The sequence below is a fragment of the Excalfactoria chinensis genome, chromosome 4, assembly GCF_039878825.1.
Source record: "Excalfactoria chinensis isolate bCotChi1 chromosome 4, bCotChi1.hap2, whole genome shotgun sequence".
Taxonomy (NCBI): domain Eukaryota; kingdom Metazoa; phylum Chordata; class Aves; order Galliformes; family Phasianidae; genus Excalfactoria; species Excalfactoria chinensis.
The window spans coordinates 21,699,871-21,720,956 of NC_092828.1; the positions used below are offsets into that span (position 1 = coordinate 21,699,871).

General features: G+C 45.9%; 1 protein-coding gene across 1 annotated transcript in view; it reads left to right on the plus strand.

The window, feature by feature from the left end:
• Positions 1–5,119: 5,119 nt before the first annotated feature.
• Positions 5,120–21,086, plus strand: part of LIMCH1 (LIM and calponin homology domains 1) — a 162,608-nt gene continuing 146,641 nt past the window's right edge. Inside the window, exon 1 of the mRNA XM_072336855.1 lies at positions 5,120–5,463. Within this exon, the coding sequence (XP_072192956.1) occupies positions 5,368–5,463 (96 nt within the window). The 5' untranslated portion in view covers positions 5,120–5,367. The remainder of the gene's footprint in view (positions 5,464–21,086) is intronic.

Consider the following 21,086-nt stretch of genomic DNA (forward strand, 5'->3'; position numbering starts at 1 on the left):
ACATGATAACCCTTCCCATCCCTAAGTAACGGAACCCTACAGCCCTCTTTTGAAGCTGCAGCTCACTGCAATGGTTTGTGGACCTCTAAACAACCTGCTCTGTCTACTTAGTGCAAAATCAGCTGTAGGGTGACTGCAGGTACACCCTGGAAGTGGAGATTCTTGTTGGAAGAACAGCCTCGGTCCACCTGCAGTTCTTAATGAAGTAGATTGTGGGGAAGTAGATGAAAATTAGTCAGGCTGAGAAGAAAGCTGGCAGGGAAACACTTCTTTGCCCTTCTACACCACTTCCAGCTCGGCACAGAAATAGTTTCTGTTTGCTGTTTCTGTCTTAAGAGAAACCATGCTGATAGATACACAGCCCTACAGACACAGAGCTTTTGTCTTAGCAGTCCAACAAGATCATTGATAACACTGGTGAAAGGCACTCATCAGTTGCTTGTGATACTTCTTCCTTCACTGGGTTCCTTCTGCCCTTCTTTGTTGGGGGTTTTCACGGTTTCTCTTTGGCACGTTGTTCTTCCACCTACTGCTTGGGAATATGAGGAGGGGAGAGGCAGAATGGGGATGGACAAAGTTCAGAGCCAAGGTGGGGGCTGCGGTAGGTGGGGAGGAAGTCAGCTGGGCTGGGGGGTGAAAAAAATGATGCTTTTTAAAGAGGATATAGGAACTTCCTACCCCAGAGGAAAGGCAGGTCTTGATGAGAACAATATAAAGAAGGAAGGAAACGCTTGTTTGGGTGAGCAGGAGAATTGAGTGTGGCTGTGGATGAAAGGCGAAGCCCAGCCAGCCCCGTGCAATCAGCAGAGCCATCAGCGTGGGATCTGGGGCCTTGGGAAGGAGAACCAAGTGCACAGCCAGGGAGGGGGCCGGCAGGGAAAATCCCACACCTAAGGAGTATCAGCACTCAGAACAGAGATACAGATCAGGGATTTGGTACACACGGAACAGAGAAGATGAGGAGAGCCTGAAGAATTGTGCTTTGGAAGGAGAGTTCAGCTTGAATACTTGCAGGCATTTATGAGCACGGTCTCTCATTTTGAACAGCCTGCAGCCTGGTTTGTGGGGCTCACAGCCGAAGAGCACCATGTTTTGAAGTGAATCAGATCCTGAATAACCAACAGCTTTCCAAATCTAGAGAAATAATTAAAAGCAAAGACAGAACAGAGAAGTGTCAGATAGTGCTCAGCCACTATTTAATTAGTAAAATAAGGTGCTTTACTTTTCAAAAATCAAACTGAAATTACAAAGTAAAGGAAACCTGCTTTGCAGAAGGGCTTTGTGCTCTCTCCCAGGACAGGGTGAGAAGGGGTAATGCTGCTTTGCTCCAAAGGAAGAGCAAGCACAGGAGACCCAGCCAGCCACACGCCCCTCTAAATGGCTCAGAACGTGGATGCCAAGTCTGACAATATGCTGCTGAGTGAGCGGCAGCGCAGAGAAAGTGACTATGATGGAAGGCAGCACGGCAGGAACACACAGACAGGTGCTGTCAGCCAAATGCTGAATGCTGCAAATGTGCCACAGCAGATGCCCCAATTAAATAAAATGCAGAGTCACAACATTTGCTTGAGTGATTGAGAAAACCAACATGCTCTCGTGATCACAGGATGACTGACTGGCATGGGAAACAAAAATAACTAAAGCTCCGCTGTTACTTTTGTTGTAGCTTGTATGTTAGAAAGAATTAAAAATCACAACCCCTCTCGAACACGAACAGCCTTCCTTCTGAGTCAGATTTCAGAATGAGGTTTTCTCTTGCTCCTCATTAGACACCCTTACCAACCTGCTCTCAAAGACAGCCTGCAGAGTGGAACTGTCTTTGAATCTAGTTTTACCAGTGAAGCAAATGTTGAACTTTTGGTGAAGAATTCTCCCACTGCTCTGGCCAATGCTGCTCTGAATGTTCCTATCAGCTGCTCACTCAGCCCACCCCTCCGCTCATCCCTTCATGCACAAGGTCTGAAGTGCACCTCCTGACATTGGTAGTCAGTAGAAAGATCTCCCAACCTCCAGGAGTATTAGATGGACTAGACAGGACTTCTAGACAACCTTTAAAGGTCCCTTCCAACTCGGGCTTCTATGATTCTAAGATGCCTGAGGAGTTGGGGAGTATCCAAACTAATGATGCTCAGCACACCTTCACCAGGCAGCTGCATTGCTCTTTGCAGTCATGTCACTCCAGTGATGGCCCTCAACTAACTGGCTGCTGTATGTGCCTACCCTTGTTCTGCACCCCAGAGAATGAAGGAATCCCAAGCAGTATTTCTAAAATAAGTATTTTACATGCTCATTGTATTGGTTGTTAATACACAGATGGTAGCAAATGTACAGAAGAAATAAGCAAAGGAAAACTCACCAGTGGTGGTGCCTTGGCTGAAGAATCTGGGGCAGTCCTCACTGGAGAGCAATCTCCAAGAGATGCTGCCTCAGTGGGAGTCAGCCCTTAAATGAGGTCTCAGAGGGGATGGAGTTGAGCTCCACCCCTTCCAGGAGCACAGCTACATCACTCTCACCTGTGCTCCCACAGCTGACCCCATACTTGCCTCAGCTGATTAATCAGAGGTTCAGGCTGTGATTACCAATCTCCCATACTCTCATGTTGTCCACAGGACATTCAGTGGTTTGAGAAAGGGAGAAAAGAGACGAGCAAGCCAATGAAATGGATGCAAGTGCTCGAGGAAACAACCAAAGAGATGCTTGTTTGGTGCAGCCCACATATGGCTGAGCTCAGATGTCTCCTAAATTTGGCCTGAGGTTGTGTCATGTGCCCCGCTGTGCCCACAATGGGTGCAACAACAGTTCTACTCAGAGTATCAGGCAGGAGCAGCAGATTGCTGATCCAATAAGGATACAGCAAAGCTCAGGGCTCACAGAGTGACTTCACCAACAAAGAGGCTTGGTGTGTTTCAGATGTATCTATAAAAGCTTACAGAGAAAAGACTGATAACACGGATGAAACAAAAACAAAAGGCCTTATGAACCCCTTGCTCCTGGCATCTGAGAGGTTTAAAGACATTATATTGCATGCTGACAGGAATAAAACAGTTTCTCTTTCCAACAGAGAAAACAAAATGTGGCAGACCACACTAAAACCAAACCAGTTGAGCCCCCACTCCACTTGAAAACAGCTTCACAAAAGCCTGTTTCTTTCCCTTCTGTTCAAGGCAGCAAAGCCCTGACAGACTCAGGACCCCCTCTTTCCTCTGCTTTCACCCTCCCATGACCACCCCGCTCACACTGCCCCACAGCTCCCTGGTGCAATTCCTTCACTCACCCATGGGCACGCTGCCTCCAGGCAGGGCGAGTGCACCTGCACAGAGCTGTACAAAGCACACAGCTTGGCACCGCTGCCTGCTCCTGCAAAGGCTTTCCCCTGTCTAACCAGCACAGGTGCCAATGATGGTGAGGTGATAAGGACTGCTGAGATGGGAGCTGGAGTTTTACTTGTAAGAGCTGAACTGAAGCATTCATTTTAAAACAACGGCTACAAGGAAAATTGTTCTATTTTATTGCTGTTTTGGTCGGAGTGGCAACATGACACCAGGAAAAACCTTCTGGAGTTTCCAAGCCCTTGTTCTTCTATTTTGCCTCTTATGCCAGTCACCAGGGTGGCTGCAAAAGGGAAAGAAAAACCTTTGCAAAAATCTATAACTGGTGTCAGGGGGCTTACAGAAAGGCCTGCTGCTCCCCAGGCAGATGGTGGCTTAAAAAATAAATAAAGCTAGCTGGGCTGATGCTAGAGCCACGTTGCCATAGGAACAGGGAGGTAAGGATGCTGCTCAGATCTGACCGGATGGAAGCAGGTTCAGGATTAGGATTAGCAAAGAAGTGGCCAGATTCCTGCTGCCATGCACGGTTTTCCTATTCCCCTAAACACAGGGCAGGGCTCTCTGAAGGGTTGTGTCACACATCTCGGTGTAGATTTCAGCCATTGAAAAAGTATACACCCGAATGCAAGAGGGTGCACGAGCACCGAGACACATCAGCTTTAGTGAGCCATGCAAAACGAGTGTGTACATGGCAGCAAGACACAGCACGCTGCAGTGGTCAGCCACGAGCAGCTCTCCATGAGCTGGACATTGGGGGCATCGGACAGCAAAGCCACACAGTTGGGACTGCAGAGCAGTGAGAGGATAATGACTTTAAATTGTCAGCCTTCCCCTGCCTTGGGAAAACAAAGTTAATTGTGTCTGATATACATCAGTGTTATTTAAATATTAGAAGAATCAGAAAATGGTTTGTGTTGGCAGAAGTACTTTAAAGATACTTGTCGGTTCCCTTTAGATATTTGAGGTTAGCGTACCAAAAACAGCATCTTCATCTCGTTGCTGTTCTCAGAGTGAGCTGATTTCAGGTACTTTGCTGCTCCAGCCAATTCCAAACCACAGACAGAGTCCAAAGCAAGGAAAACAAACTCTCAGAATGAGATCAGACTTAAATATGCAGATTGAGGCGATCTGAAGAGCGAGCATTGTTTCCTTGACTGCTGTGTAACGATGAGTGAGATTCGGACCTTTAGAATTGAAGCAAACTCACACCTGGACGAAGGTTGCTCTCAAGTCCTGCAGTTTGCAGACTGCTGGCACTGCCTCCGGCTGAGCACAGCCAGGTGCTCCGCTCAGATACTGCACTGATGGGGGCAAATGTGCACCCACCCTCGTGCCCAGCACACAGGTGTCCAACAAGTGGAGATCTTTTTAAGCTGGAATAAATACAAACGACCGACGTTAGCTCATCTTTCCAACAGGACGAATGGATGGTTTTGGTTTTTTTTAAGAGTTTGGTTTTAAAAAGGCCTTTTGAAAGAGTTTTCCTGCCAATTTCTAGAAACTTCTATGCCTCACTTCAGGCTTAAGAGCATTGCTGCTCGAGCTGGGGCTGCTCGCACCGCCTATCAGCCGCGCAGGTCTGCACGATGCGTCCTGCTGTCTCCCCTTGCCCCAAACGCACGCTCACGTGCGGTGTTTCTCAGTACACCTGGGAGAGCAGAGCTCTCGGGCTTCGCTTTGGCATCGCTCGGTCGCTCTGCCTCCGCAGCGCTGCCGAGAGCCGCGGGACGGGGCTGCGGGCACAACGCCGGCTGCAGCCAGGGAGGGATCGGCCGCCCCCGGGGGGACGGGCCGTGTGCCCGGGCTGCAGGCAAAGCCGCTTGGCCCGTCTGTTTTATTTTTAGCCGGCAGCGCGGCGGGCGGGGCGGAGGCAGGGCGGGAGGGAGGAAGGACCGAGGCGGCACCAGGCGCGGGGTTACCGCAGGCGAGCCGCAGCCGCCGGGCCGTAGAGCTCAGCCGCCCGGCCCCGCCGCGGCAGGCAGCGGCACAGGCTGCGGCGCTCTCCGGCCGGCGGCTCGGCGCTCCTCGCGGCTCCCCGATGGCCAGCCCCGCGCTGGAGCTGGGAGAAGCGCAGCCTCCGCCCGACTCCCCGCAGCCCGAACCGGCCTTCGGCGAGGCGCAGAAGTGGATCGAGGTAAGGCGATGGCAGCGCCGTGCCGCAGTCCCGAGCTGCCGCCTGACCGCGGGGCTCCGGCGGCTCTCGGGGGTGCGCGATTTGCGCGCTGCGGCATCCGAGCCGCGCCGCAGCCTCCGCGCCGGATTTAAGCCCTTAATCGTATTTCCCTCGCCCGCCCCCTGGCTCGGGCTGAGCGGGGCGACCGTAAACAGCGGCGCAGGTGCTGGAGCCGACGCTTCCTCCCGGGCGGGGGGGAACCAGGGCTCCTCGGCCCTCCTGGGGACCCGACCCCCCCCAGGGCACCCCCGGCCGCAGAGGAGCCGCGCAGGTAACATGGAACGGCGCGTAGCATGTGTGTGTATGGGGGGAGTACCCGCATTCCCTCTTGTGTCGCTCCTGAAAGGTGAGGGTGATGCGGTGCTGCCCCGCGGGTCCCGTTCGGGGTTTGTTGACGGGCAGGTGGGGGTGAGACGCCGTAGTTCAATATTTTGGCGTGTAACAATAGCGACGCTTTGAGTAGTTCGGTGCCGTATCGCTGGTGCAGAACACCCGCGATATAAACCAAGATAGCCGGTAACAGCTCTCGTCAGCTGCAGGCTTTGAGTTTAATCTGCGGCTTTAGGTTCTGCTCTCCTGCGGTGGTTGGGAGAATGGTTGGTAAAGTCACCGCGACGGTGGGATTCCCACATTCTCAGGTATATTCTCGGGAATAACGGTTGACCCCAACGTCATCTGGAAGGGCAGTGCTGTGTCAGGCGCTGATATAGCTGGCTGGTTGCTGTAGGACCAGAGAAGGGAACGAAGAGGAATGGGGAAAGAAGGACTTCTGTGCCAATGTACAGCCCGTGGGAGACGAGCAGCGCATGCAGGCAGCTGCGTAGGGCAGATGAATGAGGTGGTCCCCGTGTATCCTTCCTTACAAGAGAGGAGCAGGAGGGAGGCACGTGACCCCACACGGTGCACAGTGCCTTATGACTGCTGGTTTTGGCTGGAACTTAGCAGCAAAGCAGGTCGGTGGGTAACGAGGCTGCCAGCAATCACTCCGGGCATGATGATAATGAAGGGAGTGTGAGCCTTCCTGTTTAGGAGCAGCGAGTGTGGGTCAGGCGGAAACCTCCCTCCTGGGCAGTTCCCTGCCTTCCCAAGTTCTCATGCCTGTGCTGGTATGATGGGGCTGATAAGTGGAGCAGGCTTAACTCCTTCTGCACTTAGTGCCAGCCCAGGAGAGCCATGTGGATAGAGGAAGCTGGATGTAACCTCTCGCACTTCCTTATTCACTTCTTACATCTAGTTGCTGCATGGATGGCAAAGGTGTGATGTGTGTGGCAAGGCTGCCAGCTGCCTGTGAAGCAGGCATTGTCCCATGTGCCTTGTGTGTGGTATTTCCTTTTGGGTTAAGCTCAGGGGTATGAGGGTTAATAACCTCTTAGAAAAGTGTGGTCAGCATTTGCATCCTAAATCTGGAGGACTTGGACTGAGCAAATGCTGTGGAACTTGATACATTAGCCCAAGGATATTGAAAAGCGACATCAGTTGTAACATCTAACTAAGATGTTATCTATTTATTGCAGGTACTAAGCCCTGTTGATTTGGGTGAAAACCAGAAATAGGGCTGTCCCATGCTTGGCTGCTAGGTCCACCTCCTTCAGCTCTGCGGTTGTCCCACAGCAGTCTATGTGCTGGCCTAGAGGTGTTAGCAGTCCTCAGGCATGTGGTGGCCTCCAGCTCAGTGCTGAGCATTTACAAGGATGTCTTTCTCAAATGAGAATAAAACCAGCAGCAACTGCTGTAAGCTGGCTCCTGACCCCCCTGGTATGGGATGGGGAAGGCTGGCAGTGAGGGTGCTAGCAGGGGGCTTGGAGCCTGTCAGACAGTAGAGCACAAGGAAGCTGAGGCAGAAACACGCAGATCTGAAGCTGCACGTTGTTATTGGTAAGGGACCAGCTGTGTGGCTCGGGGCTGGATCCCCCAGTTTAAATACCTTCCAAGTGCTGTCTTTGCTGCAGCAGCACTCTGCTTGACCAGGAGCAGGCTGAGCACTGCACAGGCAGGTGCTGAGGCTCAAGGGTAAGTGTCTTGAGAGGCCTTCCTTTGCTCCTTGGTGTGTGATGTTTCACCAGAGCATGTCTGCTGGGTGCCAGAAGTCTTCTTGCTCTATCAGGGTTATTCTGCTCTTTGCAGAATGGGAGAGTCCTGCTTGCAATGAAGTGGGTGGCTCCTCATAGAAATCCCATCCCTTCTGTGCCTTCCTTGAGCTATGGGACAGGAGCACTGAGGTCCACCTGAGCGTGCAGAAGGGCCTGAGATCTGGACGTGGTGGTGACAGGTTTGATGTGGTCTGTGTGTGGCAGGAGCTGGGATGTGGGGATTCTGCTGACTTTCTGCTCTGACTGCAAGTCACTGTTGGTAGGAAATTCAAGTTCAACCTCGCTCATAGGTTTAGTTCTGCAACCATCAGCCACGCTTCCCCCTGTGTAACAGCAATGCAGTTCTGTTATTTTGGTTTTGCTTGGCATGTGCTACTTACGCAAAGAATGCCCTCTTAATGATAAAGTGAACCATATTAGTGGCACTCAGAAGACTTAAAATAAAGGCACCAGATGAAGAACCCTGTGAGGCAGCTCCGTGGGCCTGCATTATTAAAGGTGCAGTATCTCGTTTCAATTAACACAGCTCAGTTTCACTGAAAGAATGTATCAGCCTTGTAAAGTGTAGTGGCTTACTACAGCAAAATAACAAATCTAATTTGATCTAATGGCCTGTAATTTTAAAATGTCAAGGTTCCCAGTGTGTTTGCTTAAACTACAATAACTGATGGTTGGAAGAACATCTGTATAAACAGTCATTCTTGCTGCAAAGATTCGTAACAGCAATACAGTAATAAAGCCGCATTTAATACTGGTGCAGCTCCTCGGGGTATTGTTATCTCCTCATCGCCTCATTAATATGCTCTGTCCTCATTGTTGAGACTTGGTTCAATTAGGGATGGCTTTTCCATAGGCTTGTATTCCTTAGAAACTTTGCCAGCTGATAAGAATGCTTCCTCTATTGTTGTCTGGTAATAATAAACAAGGCCTGCTTTCTGTCCCTTATGGTCAGTGCTTGACTTTGCCATTCCCTGTAGATGTGCATAGGCTAAACTGCAGTAATTTCTAACTCTGACACTTTTATACGCATTTCCCTTGAGAGCTGTGTTGTTCAGAAGCAGCTTGCCAGCCAGAGGGGTTTGTTGGTTGTGTGTTTGTTGTTGGTTTTTTTTCTTTACCTCCACTAGATTTTTCTGTTGAAGGCAGCAGCTTTAAGTTGGTTGCTTCTAGAACTGGGGCTGGGTGTATTACTTGGTGTTTCTAGATGCGTCCTGTTGTGCAACAGAACATCCATGCCACCATCTGTACCGCCATATCTGTGAGACAGCATGAGGGCTATAAAAACAGTGATCTGGGCAAGTAAATTTCATGTTACTGTCTTGCATCAGGAGTCTGCAAACAAGATTTTATTAGGATGTCTTTCCCTCCTGTGGATGCAGTTCTAGAAAGCTGATGCTTATGTCTCCCATTGCTTAAAAGTTAGTGGGAATAACTTATGGACGAACTCATTCCTATACAGTGAAGGAGGTGGGCTGGGGTAATCTACTGAAGGAGTCTGCAACCTGAGGAATACACACATTGGTTTATATGGCCTTCAAAATACAGTATGATACTAATTGTGGTGCCCTGACTTGGAGGGCTATCAGAAATAAAGCTCCTTCTATTGAACATACTGGTTAAGCCTACTGATTGGCTGCATATATGAGTATCTTGTCTCTTGCAGGATTGTATCTTTGTATCTAGACATCAACTCTTCCTTTGCTTTCATGGGGATTTTAAGATCCTTGATTAGGGACTCTAGTCCCACAACCATGGTGCCCCTAGCAAGACTGGACCATCAGTCTTGCAGGTACTCAGATAGGAGAAGATTAAATCTAGCAGACATTTTCTGCAGCAGGCAGTTCCAGAGAAGCCAGTCTGACTGCCTGTGAAAGTATCTGAATACAACCACTCAGATGTAGAAAGGTGCAGTAAGACTTAGGACTACATTGTTTTATTAATCAAATCTTGTAGGAAAGTTGGTGAGTTATCCTGCAAACAGTGCCTACAGAGCTGATTTTTTTTCAGTTTTTAGTATTTCTTTGTGTGTGTGTTTTTTGCTTGTTTGCTTTTTCCTTCTCCTACTGGAAGAGCATTTTACTTGTGTACTTTACATAATATATTAGGAATGAACTTCTTAAAGTGAGCAAATGTAGTTATCTAGGCCAATAGTACCTGACCTGTTAGTCCTGAAGTACTACCAGTACTATAGTTCTGTACAGTGAAGGTGTCTGCCCTGCAGGTGAGGAGGTCCAGCTTGTGGGAAGGCTGCTGTGTGCAACCCTGAATCCACTGGGGAAGTATAGCAGAGATTCTCAGTTCCTTTAATAGGCTTTGAACACAGTCCTGGAGCTTTGAAAAATAGTTTCAGTTGACAGATCAGTATCCATCTTGGCTGTCTTTAACTTTCTATCTGATCTGTGCTAGCCACAAATCCCTCTTCACAGTTTAAGATAGGAAGTCAAGTATTAAACGTGGAGTTTGGTGGGCCTGCCTGTGGCGGGGGGTTGGGCCTTGGTGATCCTTGGGGTCTCTTTCAACTCAAGCCATTCTATGATTCTACAAAGATGTTCCTCAGACTAGAAGAAACCTATACAAATGGCTTGGACCAGCTGGCTAATCTGTGGACAGCTAAGGTTAGATTAGTATTTCCCATAATGTCTGTAAGTCAATCATAAAGAGTCAAAAGGTGGCTGGCTTCTGCTCCTAGATGAATGTGAGTTCAGAGTAACTTTACTGTGGTTATTATGACTTGGAATGGAATTCTTCACTTCTTTCTCTACATCTCCAGGGCAGCATTTAGTGATGGCAGATGAGGTTGATGGGGTGCTCTTCATTCTAGCTAGGTCAGTCATTCAGTGGAATGAACACTGAATTGTTTTAAAGGGTGGAAGAACCTGTCCAAACTCTATGACCTACTAAGCCTTCACCTTCTAGAAATGTTTTTCTCTCCCAGTTGCATGGCAGCTGACTGTGTGTCCTGTGTATATGGGCCCAATTCCCTTGTCATGAGGCCTGTGTAAGCCATGTTACAAGTATTGCTTAACACGAGGGTGAGAATAATGAGAACAACAATACTGTTGATAAAGGGACAATGTCAGGAAATGCAGGGTTGAGCTGCTAATTTTCTTAAAACTGAATTAATTTCTCCTTTCATTACTAAAATTCTAAAATAGGTAAAAGATCTGCCCTTAAAAACAGAGTCTGGAATGCCATTATCCGATTGGTTGCAAAGATCTGTTGGATGCGACTGTTCAACCTCTTTCCACTTGTTCTGCTGGTGTTAACTACATTTTTTGTTTGAAAGGAAAATATCATCTAGAAAGCTGGAATCTTTCTTAGCTTGGAGAATAAGCAGATGATCAGTGTGGCGGGTTATAAAAGCTATATTATCTTTGGTTTGCGGAACCTGCCAGTCCATGAGCTTTTCATCCACAGATGAACACTACTGCCTATTAATATTGTAAATATCCCAACAATAACAGCCGTGTAAGACTGGTACAGGAAAAGTAAGATTTACCGGGGGTGAAAGCATCATTGGAAAGAGTGGTTGATGAAACTGCATGGGGGAAGGTGTGAGCATTTTGGCATACAGTCTCTGAAGATCTCAGCTTTCCCTCTTTCGGTGTGTCATTTAAGAATGAAACTACTGTGCTCCCCTACTTCACTCAGTCCCCTCGGCTATGATGATTACAGCTACTGTGGTACTGTAGTATCAAAGTTAATAGCTGAAACCTCTTCAAGCTGTGGTGGGAACAGTATCAGGTGAAAGGGCTGCACCACATGCCCTAGAGGCAGGTTTGTAAGAATGTGATGAACCAGAACACACCCCGACTTAAACTGAAAAAACCTCCCCATTACTGCCTCTTATTTATTAAACAGAAATGTACCTGGTGTACCTGGGACAGGCTGAATGACCCTTTGCTGTGGTGCAAGGTGGGGAGTGGTTGCCTGGGAAGTGCAGTGCGGGGGAGGGCCTGGGGGGGGACTGGTGGGGCAGCAGGCTAAATGTGAGGCAGCTGTGTCCTGGCAGCAGGAAGGGTTGGCTCTTTGTAGGTTGATGGAAGTGATTATTTGCTTGCTAGGCCACACCTGTGATACTGCATCCAGTTTTGGGGCCCAGGGCACAGAAAGGACACTGGGACATTGGAGAGAGGTTGGCAGAGAGCCTTGGAGCTGGCTGGGACTGGAGCACCTTCCCTGAGAGCTAGGCTGGGAAAGAAGTGGATGGCAGGGGGCCTAGCAGCTTAAGGCAGGTTATTGAGAGGGCAGAGGCATGGGGCAGGAGAATGAGACACCTGTCACACACTAAAAGAGGAAAGGTTCTAACTTAATGAAGATGCTTCTCCTTGCTTCATGAGGACAGCTGAGCATTGGTACAGGCTGCCTGTCCCCAGGGTGGCTTGATGCCCAGCTGAACAGAGCTCCAAACAAGCAGCTTTGGTTACAGCTGCCCTGGTGTGTGGCAGGAGCTTGGGCTGAGAGGCCCCCAGGGACCCCACCAACCCGAATTATTCTGTGGGTCTGCAGCTTCTTGGAAGTAGGTGAGTGAATGTTGCTATGTTTTATTTTTAATCCTGCTTTACTGGGTGCTTAAAGTATCATCATATTTAAGCATCTATTTACATAAACAAGATCTTCCCTTTACAGAGGCAAGATTCCTGTGGCTTTTGATGAGTGTTTTCCAGGTACGCTACTGACTTTCCTTTGTGGGAACTCCTCAAGGCAGCATAAAATGTGTTTGGCTTCCAATCCAACTACTTCTACTAGACCTCTTTTATCTTAGAAAACTAAATATGAGTGTCTGCCTTTGCTTGATGAGATTCTTTTTGTTATTTATTTTATTTTGCCTCACTATTATTGACCAATAAGGAATGAGTTCCACTTGCTTTTTTGGGTCTTGAGGAGATGATGGGCAAGCTTGAGAGTTTGGTTGTTAAATCCTTTAGTGGTTCTTTGTTTGTGGTATTAGTTGGTTATAATAATCCTCTGCTTTCACAGATACTCTGATCAGGTCTACTATAACTTGCTCAAAACTGTTTCATGTTATATATGTATATATAGGTCCCTATAGGTATATAAAGGTCCCTTCCAGCCCAATCCATTCTGTGATTCACTATATGAATGATTCAATGATTGTTGGTCCTTACGTTAGCAGATGGGCTAGCTTAGTATGGAGTTATTAACAATGCTTGCTCCTCATGTTAAAATTAATTAGTCTAGTGACTTGGATGGTAGAGAAAGGAGAGAATTCTCTTAACTTGTTATTTGAAGAGAAGCCTTGCTGTGCTATGTTCTGTTCCTTCAGGTATCTTGCCTGGTGTCAAAGACAGTTTGATTTTGAAATCAGCTTTGACAGACTAAGATTTTGAAAGATAATATTGCTGTGCCTTGTTGGCTCTGGCATCACTGGCACTGATGTGTGGGGCACTTCACAGGCTAAGGAGAGCTGCGTGATGGAAAAGCAGTTCTTTAACTCTGCTTTCTACAGTTGAGTGAGTAGGGTAAGAGGGAAATTATCTCCATTAATCTCTCCTTTACAGGCTGCAAAATTTAAGTAGTCTTCTTCCTGAGAATACCTTACTAGTCTTTCCTTTCCTTGAGGCATTGGTCAATTTTTAGTTCAGTATTGCAGTCATGAGCAATGAAGTCTCTGGACAGATTAATATATCATTTAATTTTTAAATTAGGCTGTTACCTGCTTTCTGTTCCTCATTGTACTTTGCAGTGATTCAGACTTGTCTCCCCAACATGAGGATTTGAAATCTGTAAAAAGATTAACATGTAAGTTCTGTTACATCCAACAAAGGTGCCAATCAATGCCTTTGGCTTTAGGAGCTGACAGTGCTTGGTAGCACCACATCACGTGAAGTCGCTTACACAGAATAGGACTGTTGGAAGGAGATGCTGTGATCTGAAGTTGAGAACAAGTGAATCCTCTAGTATTGGAACTTGCCATCTCCACAGGTGGCAGAGTTGAAGGGGGGAAAAACACCCTCAGCAACTAAAACTAGAGAGCCAAGAAACTCAGCTGAATTTGTATGTCAGGATCAGGCTGCAGATTGGCACAAGTAGTGGTAACCTTTACTCTGACTTCAAGAAGCCTTTCTTTTACGTAAGAGTAGGCTGATGCCCATAAATAACTGTTTGCAAGTGGGAGCAGAATGGTTGCATGGCTACAGAGGACACAGGGCTGAGATTAAAATCTCTTTATGGTGCTTTGCTTTGCAAGCAGTGCATTCAATGAGCTCACAGGGCTGCGTTATGCCCTTATAGTTCCAGCAGAAGGTCACAGCTCTGACAGAACGTGCAGGTCTTCCTAACAACATCTCAGATCAAATAGAATAGGTATGGATTTGGGGGTTATGTTTTCCATTTTTTTTTTTGCCCCTCCCAATCTGCTGCTTGGCAGTGAGCATCTTCTAACTGGGAGGAATGAGGAGAGACAGAAGTGTCTGACTTGTCTCTGTCATGACATCATAGGCAAGGATGGCAGTGTCCTGAACATTCAGCTGAACACCTTGTGAGTAAGTGTTGCTTGGATTCATTTCAGTGGGTAACTGGCATGTACTGTAGCAACAGGCAAGTCAAAGGTTTCTTTAAGTCCAGAAGCTTAGCTATAATCACGTAATCTAAACAGGAAAATAAAGACAGCAAATGTATAAAAGTTTTTTCTGTTTCTCTTTTTCCTGAGTCTGATGTGTTGGTTTTTAAAGTGGTGGTTTGGAGAAAAGGGAAGCCCTTATTTGGGAGCACACATGTGCAATGTGCATCTTCTGCCAGGGTTTGCATTGACTGAAGGTAGCCAAGGGGATGAACTGTTTTCCAGAGAAATGGTACCAACATGGAAGAGGAAGTCTTGGAGTCAATGGGTTGTAAAGGTGACTCTCTCAAAGCTGAAAGAAATGATACAGCCCCCTTAGCCTAACATCTCACCCCTCCCCAAACCAATTCTTATTTTGACAAGGGGCCTTTCAGTTTTGGAGTAACATGAAAAAAAGACATAAATCAACAAAGTTCAAGTGACTCCAATTATCTTTTATTAGAAACAGCTTGCCTTCTCTACGGAGAAGCAGAAATACCCTCAAAACATTTTAATTACGAACATGCAGATCTCCAGGCTTGCTGGGGCCATATTTTCTCCTCTCAGATCAGTGCCACCCTTCCTGCACTGCCCTGCTGCCAAGTGCTGGACTGATGGTCACTGCTGCTGGGTGAGCACTCTGCCTGTGGGCGCAGGGAGCTGCACGTCTCTGTGGGACAGTGTGGCACACAGCCACCTCTGGCATGGAGGTGGTGGCTGCTGCACCGCATCTCCTGGCATCCTGAGCTTCTTAGATTGGCGTAGCACAGCTGAAGGGTCAGACATTCCCTGTGTGAAGGCGAGTGTAAGGGGAGCTGGGTGTTAAAAATAAAGTGGTGGAGCTGCAGAGTAATTTCACCTCCCTCACGTATCTCTCAGTGATTATTTCTCCTCGGGAGCAGCAGCCACTTCCATTTGCAGAGGCTCACTCGGTGCCATGCTCTGCAAAGAGCATCATACGGAATTGATTGCAGCTGCTCTTCTGAAGGATGTGCTTCAGTTGGTGCTGGAGTTCTCTCAGAGTACCCCAAACAAAAAGATTTGTCATTTAGAAGCGTGTCTCTGTAATAAATACTTTGCTACTTTGTTCCTTCCTGTCGTTTTGCTTCTCTTGTGTAGCTTCAGGGGAGAAAGTAAGCAAAGCTGCTGTAGATGGCTGTGGGATAACCATGGAAATTCACAAGGGTAGTTCTAAGACAACATTCCTGGCAGTTTGAGTCTTCCAGAGCTTGGGAGCCTAACCATTAATTTTTCTCCATTGTAGTTTGCAAGTCTCTCTGAAGTAGTAATGCAGCATAATAGTTTTAAGTCTTTTTGGATTTCAACCAGGACACTTGAGAGCACGTTCTAGTTGCAGGCACTTCTGGTGTTGTGGTTCCCCACTCTCCCTTCAATATTTGTTAGTTTCTCAGCACAGTACTTAAGCCTACAATGCTACACAGGCTTTTCTTTTTCATGTCAAAGCTGTGTGGAGGAAACTTGCTTTTTAACTTCCCACATGAAGGGCCTTGAGGAAATCAATAGATCAGAGGCAGAGCAGGCTTCTTCGAAGTGGTGAGATCTCAGACTGTGCTGAAAGGTTTTGTTTTCTGCCTTTTTCCTGTATCTTGGCATCTCCCAGGAGAAGGAGTGTAAGGGGTTTGAAGCACAGGGAAAGGGGAGAATCATGCCCCAATATGCCCTGAGTACATGCTCTGTATGACTGGGAGAAGTGGGCTTGCAGAAGTAGCACTGCTGGCAGCCTTGCCACAGGATGGGGACCTCAGTATAACAGTTTTCCATGGCTTGTGCTCTAGGGGAATAGGTGCTACTGAAGAGCAGGAGGTTGGTGCTGACTATGGGTAAAGAGCGTTTGCCAGTATGTTCTTATGATAGGAGTGCTTCAAACAGAAGTGAAGCTTCAGGGTAATAGCATCTGCAGCTATTCATGGGCTCCTGGGGGAGCAGTTCCTAGGTCCAGCAGCTTCTTAGAAGCCAGCATAGTGATTGTACCACTATTTCTAACCTTAGTATATGGTGGTAAGCTCTGTCTAGCTTGTGGGAAAGGAAAGAGTGTATGTAGGGATTTCTGGAGAGTGGTAAGTATAGCATTTGCTGCTGGTGCAGTGATGGAGGATTTGGACTAATACAATTGTGAGAATCATGACTCTGTTCTTGCTAATAAAACAGAATGCTGTTCTTGCTCATCAAAGCCCATCTGACTTCAAATCTGACTTTTGGATGGCCCAGCACTTTAGGCCATTTTACTCACTGTTTGCATGGGCCAGGTTGGGGTGATTTTGCCTTCTGTAAATGGCTGCCAAGAAATCCGTCAGTTAATACAGAGCAGATGAGGTGGCAAAAGGTGCTTGCTTTATGCATCTTTGTCACGTGGATGCTGCCAACTGGCTGCATGCTATGTGCCCAAAGTGTTTTATATGTCTTTATGTGGAAAATTGGCTATTGCAAACTCACTGGAGTAACCTGTATTTATTGCTCACCCTCCTTGTATCTTCTGGTGCATATACCATCATTATTTTACTTATTGTTCTTGTGTTCTGGCATAGCTGCTTCTTTTTTATGTTACTTGAACAACTGTTAAAGCTGCTTCATGAAGTGAAGAACTACTAAAGGAACCTGAGTAGAATTCATATATATAGGACTTCTGTTATCTCTTATTACCTGGTGTGTATGTTGGCACTTACCCAGGTGGGTAAGGTCTTGGCTCAGAATGGCTGCTATTCCTGGAGCTTCTGATGAATACATTTGAAATATCTTTATCCTGTTTCAACACTGGGGCAAGCCAGTCCAAATCTGACACAGAGGCAAAAAAGAAAAGCTTTGTGAAGGGAAAAGATTAAGAGGAGTGGACTTTGGAATAGCATCAAGAGGAGGCAACCTATAATGGATGGGCACTACAGAGAGCATAACCTAGACCAGGCACTTCTAATTTACTGTAAAATTGTAGTTGTTATTTATTTTCTCCCCCTCTGGGGAGCTCTGGTTGGCATCTGGGCTGCGGGCTTAATCATGATGCAGTGGAGCTGCAGGTTGTTCTGCTGGAAGTATGAGATGGCCACGGTACTTTCAGTAAGCATTCTTTGGTAGACAGATTCTCTGAAGTTGTTTCTTTTCTTAACAGTTCTTCTGTGCCAGCATTTAGTATGCCTTCCCACTGAAGTGGAAAGGGTGAAGCACTGAGAACGAATATGTAGTAGCTTACTACATCTTCTCTTTGGAAGAGACTTGTATGCCTCTCGAGTTAATCCTGGAGTTATGCAGCTGTGTTTCTGAAGAGAACAGTTGTTTCCTTCTTTGGTTCTGCCATCCTCTTTCATCTCTGATTTTTGAGGCTGAAGATCGTGGCAGATAATAGTTAAACTGTGGTGTTAGTTCTTGCTCTTTACTTTCAGGTTGGGTTGATATGTATTGCTTTCCTATTGTAGGCAATTGTTCCTCTATTCGAGCAGCGTAGCATCCAGACAGCTGTTTTGCTGATGTTATTCCCAGTTAGTTATTCACTTGGATTAAAGGCTTTCTGCTGCCAGAATTCTTTACTGGGAGCATGCCTCCACTTAGCAGGCCCATCAAACCAATAATTCTGCAGTGCTTAAAATTTTTTGACCTGTTTTGCATCCTTCGTATTAGGAGTTATAGTCTCTCTGCCCTTTGGGCAAAGAGTATAGAGTTACCATAAATACCCCTTTTCTCCCCACCTCTTTCCCACAATATTTTCAAGTCAAAAACTTAAAAGCCAGACTTTTGTTCAGCTTTGCTTGTTCTGGGGCAATACAGATACTGTCTGTGTGCTTGAGGCTCTGTATACAGCTGTTCCACAAACACTTAGTGAAGTCTTTCAGCATCAAGCAAGTGTCTCTCAGCATGTTCACTCCCTGAAGACTGTTGTTGTAGCTTCCATAGTTAGTCACATAGGTAGCACAGTACTGGGAAAAAGGTATTTTAATAGCACTGATGATACTACCAGTGCTTTCTCTGTGACTTCTTGTTTGTGCGGATGGTGCTGGTCTTGGCCCTCCTCCTTGTCTCTCATGAAGGTGGCACCATCTGTTCATGTCAGCACAGTTGTGCCAATTGTAGCCAGAGAAAAATACTTCTTGGGTTTTGGACCCTTGGTACTCAAATGATCATTTTTCTCTCTTCTCTGGTTCTTGGCAGTCACCTGGAGGTTAACTTGTGTGCCTTAGTTTGGCAGCTCCAGTTCTAAGCTGATGTACAAGTGTTCCCCCTGTATTTAAAATCAAGAATCAGTAGTTTAGTTGGAGCGGCGCTGACGCGTGCTGGATGGAAAGGCTTTATTTCCTTACATGTGTTATTTTGTTGCTCGTGAGCAGAGAGAAGGGAGATCTCTGATTCAGACTGTGCCCTTAAAACATCAGTTTCCTTTCTAATACATTTTTCACTGGCCATGGATCTCTTACATGATGAGGAGAATGTGAAGAGAATGTATTGGTCTCCCATGATCTGCATCTGACCTCAGCTCTAGTGACACCTATTCACACACTGTGTCTACGTAATGTTCAGTAAAATTCTAGAGAGAACTGTGATAATTTGTATCAAGCCAACACCCTTCCCCTGGCCTCATCAATTTGTTCTGGCTTATTCTGCTGCCTGAGTGCCCTGAATGAATTTTGTATACTTCTGGTGGGCAGTTCTCTTGTGGATTTAATCATAGGTGTGAAAGGAGAAGAACGAAGGTGGTTTTCATTATTAGAAAGAACAAAGCCTTGAACAGGAAAGAACTGATGGCCCTTTCAACAAGAGATAAGTTTCCAGTACTCTGTCCAGCTGATGTATGTTGTATTTTTTGACTTCAAGTCTGGTTTTTAAGCTAATATACATTTGGAAAGTGTTTGGGTAAGTAGGTGTATGTGTGTTCATGAATATGATCTGACACAAAAGGATACATTCTGTAGTAAGAAAGAATAGTGTCAAATCATATTTAAGTAATATTTCCTGCTACTATGTCTGTAATACAAAAGTACATCTTGAAACTGAGCTCTATAAAAAGAAAACTGAATTGCTTGCTTAAATTTCACAAGCAAAAAGACTTAGTGTGTAAATATTGAGAAATGGATAGATCGTGGCTTTCTGGGCCTTTGCCTGGCATTTTCCTTTGCTGAATTTGTGTGCTAAAGCCTACAGAGATTCCTGTTCTAACAGTGGCTCAGGCTGGAGACAAGATTCTATTTGCATATGACCTCTTTAATTTTTTAATCCTGGACTGAGATATTTCATTAGTGTGTGTTTTTGTAGGCTGTGTTTACTCGTTTCTATCATTAATGGTGGTATCTCGTTTTCTTGTTGAGTCCAGACAGTCGCTGGCTTTGTCCTTCCACACTCAGCTTTTAAGGTCATGTTTGTAGCATGATAGAATGACTCCTGTTTTTCGGTGGTGGTTTTTTGTTGATTAAAGTTATAGCTTTAATATTTTACGGGACTCTTCGTAAGGGTAACCTTGCTATCTTTTATTGGGGCTTCAAGTTTGGTTAAGAGAAGAAAATCCCATAACCCAAAGGTTAAACACTTGCTTGCTATGGGAAAATAAATGACTTGCATTTCTTAGATACGTCAGTTTATTTTAAATTATTATTGTATTTTTAATCAGTTATTGTGGCTTTTATTACCACGCAGAATTGAGGAAGGTTCTGTGTATTCATCTTAGAATACACAATTTTCTACAACAATTGGCCTTTCACATTAACAGTGCAGAAAATCCAGCTTGGTGCCCTCTTGAACAGCAGAGAATGTAAAAAAATGGATGAATACTAATAATTGTTTCCCGTGTATGTAAATATCTCAGCAGTGTTCAGGCTGTTGCTGGAGTTTTAGCTTCTGCTAAAGCCCAGTCAAGCTATTTGACTTCAGGACAGCCCAAGAAAGCTTCTCTCAGACTTCTTCTTTTTTTTTCCTTTTCTCCTTACTTTTATTATGTTGAACATATGCTTTCTTTGACTGTTTAGTCCTTTGGCGGTTCATCTCCTGCCTGGTGCTCACAGCATTTGTTAAACTGAACTGCACATACAAACTTAAAAACAGAAAATTGCCAAGAGCTGTTCTGTATTCCCGCTGTGGAAATAGATGGGTTTCTATTTCACTCTTGCAATACCCTCAGCCTTGGAATCTGCTTTCACTGAAGGCTGTTAAATATTCGTGAAGTGAGGGTTATTTGAATAATTACATTTGCAAGTTTCTGTCTTCAGCCTTGGAGAACATGATGAAATTTGCAGGGTCAGGCCTGCTAAAAGAATAGAATATTGTTGTCTCCGCAAGCTCAATTCTCCTTCATGGGCATGCATATTAAATACGTGGTCACTGCTGTCTTTCTTCTGAGTATCTCTTTAGTGCACAGAATGAATGGTGCTGCTCTTAATGAACAGCTATTCAGTGTTTCACTTTCTCCTTACTGTTCAACATGCAGTCCTGTGCTGCGTTTACTGTGTGCTATTCAAACCAAATCCCGAAGACAGAAAATACTGACTTTCTCAGACTCTTTTAGTGCTCATCACTACAGTATCTTTGCAAAAAATGTGCTTTGCAAACATGAGTCTTTTTCACGTCATCATTGGCACTGTGATGTGGAGAACATCGATTTGAGACTGTACTCTAGCTTGGAGCTCCTTAGACCTTGCATTCTTTGCAGCGTACTTAGCATTCTGTAGCATTGTGGAGGCAAAACTACAGCTCTCTTGTATGTGCTTGGATGCCGGACACTCCTGGTAAGTGAGGGATGTGTGACTAGTGATCAGCTATTAAAACCTTGTTATAATTGACCTGATAAAAAACACTAGTAAGTATTGTAGCAAAAGCAAGTATAGTCAAATCTCAGAGCAAGATATGTGATTATTTGACATATAAAATCATCTCTTTGGCTCTCTGCAATTCTTTCCTGCTTGTGCTACCTACACGCAAATTATATGAGGAAGGAATTGTCA